Source organism: Dreissena polymorpha, chromosome 10 (assembly GCF_020536995.1).
Source record: "Dreissena polymorpha isolate Duluth1 chromosome 10, UMN_Dpol_1.0, whole genome shotgun sequence".
NCBI lineage: Eukaryota > Metazoa > Mollusca > Bivalvia > Myida > Dreissenidae > Dreissena > Dreissena polymorpha.
This window is the reverse complement of record NC_068364.1, coordinates 22,620,837-22,627,513: the sequence shown is the minus strand read 5'-3', so window position 1 is coordinate 22,627,513 and position 6,677 is coordinate 22,620,837. Positions and strand designations below refer to the sequence as shown.

The window sequence follows — 6,677 nt, the reverse complement described above, 5'->3', positions numbered from 1 at the left end:
TTTAATCTGTTATAAACTTTTTTAATAAAATGAAACGTATACGAATATAATTTAAGTCATAGCTATGAACAAAAAAACAACAACAGAATGACGCAATTATATCTTAGACATAGATTTGAGAATAAAAACTTTGTTGCAATATAAAATACTTTTATTTGACAAAACGCAAACACGTCTTAAATAGGTTTAGATTATATGTTATCACACCAGTTTAAATAATACTTTTAACATAAAAAGTTTTAAGCCAAGTTATAAGACGCTAAGAAAGAATGAGTACGTTTATCAAAAGAATATTTTGAGCTTATACATGTATATATTGCTGGATTATAAAGAGTACATAAGGCTAAAGACGGTATACTTGCAACATGTTAACAAAAGGCACTTAACGCAAATCGGCCCCCTCGGTTTATAGGTAATGCACAGTCTAACAAATAAATGTTCATAGTTAATTAAGTTTTGTATATTAGCTCATATATATTATTCTAAAATGAAAAACTAACGTCCGCTAGGGTCATGTAAGTAATTACGGTGTAATTATGTTAAACCCAGTTTTTTAAATAATTTTTATAAGAGGAGGTTCATGGATGTCGCTCGATTCAACGTTTTCTCAGTAGTTTGCGAACCATGTGATCTGAGCCGTGGCACTTGTGTGACCGCGGCCCTCGTGTTCCCCAACCGTCCAACGGGACATGTCCACCTTTCCGGTTGTCGTAGACTGTGTGAACCACCAATAAGGCTTTGGCTGGAACTTTACTTCCGTCGGAAAACTTGATAGACTTACAGAGCGAATGTGAGCGGCGCTGACCTCGCTTCCGCTCACCGCCAGATTATCTGCCTCGTGTACCGCTACATCGGAGGTCGATGGGTCAAAGCTGAGAACATAGCGCACCCTTGCCCCCGAATGCACCGCGCTGACAAGAGCCGCTTTGCTTCCAGACAGGACACTTCCGGTCTTGCTGTTTACAAGTACCTGAACCCACGGACGTGAGTCGATAAACCAGCTTACAGCTTTCGTTCCGGTTGTTCGACCTTGTTCTACGTATTCGCCAACATTAACTTTAAGTGTTGTCTCTGTTCCCGTCGTGGTTAATATTCTCCAGTCCCACATTCCGCTTTGGTTGAATGCCCGGATGTCGTTAGGACTCCTGACCACCATACTGATCAAGACGGAGCTCACGTGGCCACCCTGTACGGACACCTCATCTGGTTCGGCGGATATGGAGTCGAACATGACCTTGACGCGGTGTCCTTGTAATACAGCCGACCGAAGCAAGTCGAGTGACCCCTGCACCCTATTTCCGGCTGCGTCGTGTTGGTACACCAGCATCCAGCAGTTGTCTGTGAACCTTAATTCAATTGACACATTAAAATGCCGTAGCAAACTGTTCAAAGACCTTTTCTTTACTCAAGATGTATTATATCACAGTGATGGTGTTTCCAGTTCATGTGCATTCACAGCAAACATTGACATTTAGCAACTCAAAATATAATACACTATATTCTTGATATAACGGAAAAATGTTGATTTCAAATACAAACACAACCTGTACTGTTTTTTGTGTGTGCAAAATACAATGTTAATGAAATGTTTAAACAATATGTCGCCAAGAATAAAAATTAGCGAAAGAAAATGTTTAAATGCGAAACTCTTTACCATGTCAAACCCTGTGCTTCCGTTGACTCCCCGCGACTGATATGGTCCCCTATCTGCCAACGGGAGGCGGCCAAGGTGCCGTCAGTGGCCCAATTGGTGAACCACCAATAGTCGTTGCCTTGGAACTCGATGTTGGGTGTTACCGTCTTTTGACTGATGTGCCAGACAGCTTGCCCAATGACCAGATCCTTGTTATCGCCAATCTGCTACGTATATTGTTTATGGTAAATCAAAGTGATTTAGGATTTCTTTTAAGAAAATATGAACAACTTGCAGCTCCAGCTATAGAAACAAATGTTGAATATTTGTATTAATAACTAGATATGCTTAATTAACGGTAACATGCCAAACGCAAAAAAAAAACAATTTCTATACGTTTCATCCACAAAACACATAATTATAGATATGAAGCGCTTTGCATAAAAAAAATCATTTTAAGTACAGTAATTTATCAGAAATGTACAATGGCTGAAATAGGTTTTAGAGGAAATATCAAGAGTCAGACAATAAGAAATAAGTCACCACAATTCTAATTGATTTCATTGATTGAAATTTGTTCATGGCGTTCACCAACTTAAATGTACAAAACCGTTTAAAAAAACATCACTGTAAGCTTCAAAACAACTGCATAAACGGATGCTATTCAAATTCCTAAACAGTTTTACCCTACGCCTAGATCCTGCATAAAAACAAGAAGCCAAACAACTTAAACCTCGTAATGAAATCTCAACATCAAATTCAAATCGCTAATTTTTATGTTAACATGTTTTTAAAGTATAAAGTTAAAAAAAGTTTTTCTGTGATACCTTAAATTGGATTACCAGCTACATGTAGGTAACACAATCTTCTTATTCGCTTCCAGGCAATTTGCTGATGATGCACTTGTATAGATTGTCAGCGTAACGTTTGTTTTGATGTCGAGCTAAATGCATAATGTCTCTATCACACACACATATTAAGTCAAAATGTGTTCATAATTGCATAGTTGTAGGAAATCAAGTGAAACATCATATCAATAAAATCATGTTTTTGTGTTTCTTTTTTAATCAATCGGCACATAGTCATTTAAGAACTTGTTAAGGTTCGATGGTGTCCTTAGCTCCAAATAACAGAAAGTTTTTTCATTCTCTCGTTCTTTGTATAGGTCAGTTGGTGGAGGTTTCCGTCCTTAACTTTGAATTTGAACTTAATTTCACGTTGCGCTTAAGGATTTAGGATATCAAAATGAATTGCTGCTTAATAAACCTATCTTAAAATGTGTGTCGCTCAAACTACAAGATAGAGTCTGTCAATGTTAATTCATTACATTAAAGGTGACACAAATGGCTTGTCCAAGCTCTTACTGTTCGTCGCGTATTTATGCAATACAATGAACTTATCATACACTTTTAAATGCTTGAAGGGTTTTAACTATTAATAGAAAAAAAATATTTCATCAGACTAAAACGTGTGATGCGTACATTCCACATACGTTTCAAATGAGTCGTTAACATGAAAACAACTATTAAGCACATATTGATGTAAAAAGCGTCATTACCAAACATCACAAGCATGGAAATTTAGTGTGATGACTATCATCAAATTGGTTTATAAATATTTTACATTATAATTTATTGAAGCATAAAAAATTCGTTTACTCTCAATGAATTCAATTTTCATATACCAGGCACGTATAGCCCAAAGCTGATTAAAATAAAATCCTTTCATCCATTCAAAGATTTGTCGCTATTAGCCGGATGTTATAGACCGTGGATAATTTGAAATTATAATATTGAAACAACGACCATGGATTCTTCGGCAAGAAAGTATCAAAGAACTCAGCTTTCTTGAGTAAAACATGATTACATGTATATTTCTCGAGCAAAGTTCATGTTTCACTTACAATTTGTGATACGTGCTTAAATGATTACCACGCCTATCTGAGAAAGTCATGTACTTCGTGCTCATAATGCTTACATTAATACATGTAATGCTACAATCAATATACGTTAGAACGTTCAACTGGTTTATATCTGTTGTTATTGTTGATGTTGTTGTTGTTGTTGATGTTGTTGTTAAATGCCTTTTAGGCCTCTTTTAAATATTAATAAAAACATAGAGCAAGTGTACAACATAGACCAACAACTGTTACATATTTTGTTATTTAAATTTTCACATTTATTTAGATTAATCGGGTTAAGTTAAGAATAATAATATGTAAAGCCGCCAATATAGAACTGAATTCAATGCTATAAAATATTCATCACGTTGTGTTATAATCTGAATGTAATGGCGTTCATATACATGCAATGAAATAAGTATTTTGTTTGGCCTCTATGAATAATACACGAATATCAATTACAAAGCTGGCAAAAGGGGTCAAATCGATTGTTACTTTGACTGAACAAAAAGCAAATTATTGTCTGTCAGCAGTAATAAGAGTGTATTGCTTTAAAGTGATATTATGGGCATTTTTCACTGTTGAATTGAGCTGAAAAGAATAAACAGGTCATAAGAGCTAGTTAAAATGTGGTGACTGACCAATTATTTGCAACTCAACTTGCTACCAGATGTTTATAAAAAATATATATTATATTCGATATTTTACATGACTGGTGAGTCCTTTAAGCCGAAATGATCCGTAAAACAAAATAGTGTTCACATCGTAAATCGAATCATATCTGTCGTCAGTTGTCTAAACGAAAGTACGGTCGATATTCAAATTCATTATTTTCCTCTTTCCGGGGTATTGTCTTAGTATGCTGATGCTTCATTAACAAATATAAAAAAAAAATATAAAGAAAAATTTGCTTTTAATAGAACAATTATCAAGTGTCGTAATAAATTCATTTATAAATGAATATGTTTTGTAATAAAGTAAAAGCGAACGAACAATTAATATTGAAAGTCAATCGCCCCACAAACTATGAAGACAATTCAAAAGATTTTCTTTGTTAAGCTCAATCAATTGCACTCAGGCACGCACACACAAACACATTAGCGCATGCAATCCCAACTACCCCAGAAGAGCTACTACAAAACCCTTATTATAGTAATAATGAACTTCAAGAAACATTATCTGGAGTGGATTTTATGTTAAAATCTTCTTTTTTATAAAGTACAATGAGCCTTTAGCATATATAAATATATGACAATGCATACAGTGCACCACCAATGATATCAATACTTTAAGCAGAAGAAAGAGGCTTCAAAATCGCCACATTGGAGCAAAAGGTATCTTCATGTGCCTTCTAAGTTCAATGTCGCATGGTACCTTTTCGCACCAAGGGGGCGAAATGCTATCAGAGGTTGCAAGAATGTATACCCTGCTGATATAGTTTTATGGTATGATTATATTACATAAAATATTGCATGCAAGAACAACATATGTATATTCCTTTATTGCGCAATACAATTCGCTTTTAAACTGCATTTCAACAGTAAGACAAACCTGTACACTGTTCATGGTGGCCGCATAATCATCAAACACTACGCGTACATCACTTCCTACGTCTACATCATCGATGACATTGGTGACACTTCCAAAATTGGCAGCCCCGTTGATGTTATGGCTCAGTGCCTTTTCCGTGAAGTCTCTGTAATACGCATTTGCATGGAGCCCAACTGTTAAAACTTGTCAAATTAACATTTTGAATAGCTGTTTTTCTCTTTTGTCAAATAGAACTTGGTTTCCTACGAAATCACAAACGCATCTAGCGATTGCTGCTCTCAAACAAATTGTAATACAATACTTCATCTTGCAAAAATGTGAAACACAAATAAACAGTTTTGAGGTGACTAAGAGCGTACCTGATAAACCACTTGATTTCATACGTCATCTTATTAATGCCGTTTGAAACGTGGTTTCCGACGTAATAGCGGTTCATCTGGACCTGACCCGTTGTGCACACGCTAATAAACCACCAGTAAGCCTTATCCTGAAAGGAATCGTAGCTCGCTTTGCTTATATGCATCAGGGCCTGGCCGCAAACATTGACGCCAGTCGTTTTCACGTTCTGAACGCTGGTTAAGTAGCTGTCTGAAGTCAGGAGGATTCTGACGTCCGAGCCAGATAAGACGGCGGTTGTCAGGTTGGCTTTCGACCCGAACGTGGCTTGTCCAGTCGTATTCGTGGTAAGCACGTGTTTCCATTTATCATGGCACGAACCTGAAATCAAAACAGAACGTGAACTGAGGTGCTTTTTCATATTTTAGGATAAAATTATTTAGGATAACACTCATTTTGATTGTGAATAAAAATGCATATGTCGTGTTTTTGTCCGCAAATCAGTTCATTATGCAGAAGCTTGTGTGATTGTTTTTATAATATAATACACATAGTAAAATTTATTATTAAATCGGGTTGAACAACTTATTTCATTCTACAAAATTGGTGTTACTCCTCTGTTTATGCGTTCGACCACTTCCCAGACATTTAATGAGTACATGATAAAGATTAATACATACACCGACATATTTACTTACAAGAAGTTATGCTTCGAGCTGCAGTGATCATCACTAGTACGGCCAACCAGAACACATATCGAAATTGATCCTCCATGGTTTATTAAAAACACTCGTGCGTTTGACCGATTTTATTATTAATTGATGTATCTCACCGTGAGAAGCAAAATTAACTAAACGTGATTCAGAATATCGGCGCATTTATAGGGCAAAACGAATAAACGTCGTCTGCGCACATCTTTTCCGCATCGTAAATGTTGATGTAGTTTGAAGTCAACAACTCAATTGTTGAATGCTTTTTGCGGTTAACCAGACGGTGTTTATGCATTACTCATATGATGTATTGCTCACGCGATATTTAGTAAGTGATTTCAATAAAATGTTTAAATACGTATTTAATAAAAAATGACGATAGTGTGTAGCTATTCCTGAACTTTGACCAAAACAAATGTTATCAAGTGTATATAAGGCGTAAAACTGCCTTGCAATAACCAACTGCTGAGAAGAAAAGTTCGAACAAGATTAAGCAATTGTTACGAATATAATACTATATTTTTATTCTGAATTATTATAACTGTTT

General features: G+C 35.7%; 1 protein-coding gene across 2 annotated transcripts; it reads right to left on the bottom strand.

Annotated features, from left to right (window-relative positions):
* Positions 1-591: 591 nt before the first annotated feature.
* LOC127847063 (uncharacterized) lies at positions 592-6,363 on the bottom strand. Of its 2 annotated transcripts, none has more exons than XM_052378650.1 (5): positions 6,119-6,363; positions 5,444-5,801; positions 5,085-5,229; positions 1,655-1,860; positions 592-1,346 (listed from the first exon to the last, which is right to left on the bottom strand). In XM_052378650.1, exons 1-5 carry the CDS (start codon positions 6,192-6,194, stop codon positions 608-610), a joined length of 1,524 nt encoding a protein of 507 aa, XP_052234610.1. In that variant the 5' UTR covers positions 6,195-6,363; the 3' UTR covers positions 592-607. The 2 variants fall into 2 exon arrangements, with proteins under 2 accessions (XP_052234610.1, XP_052234611.1); XM_052378651.1 differs by having other exon boundaries at positions 1,655-1,857; positions 6,119-6,361.
* Between the last annotated feature and the right edge of the window lie 314 nt (positions 6,364-6,677).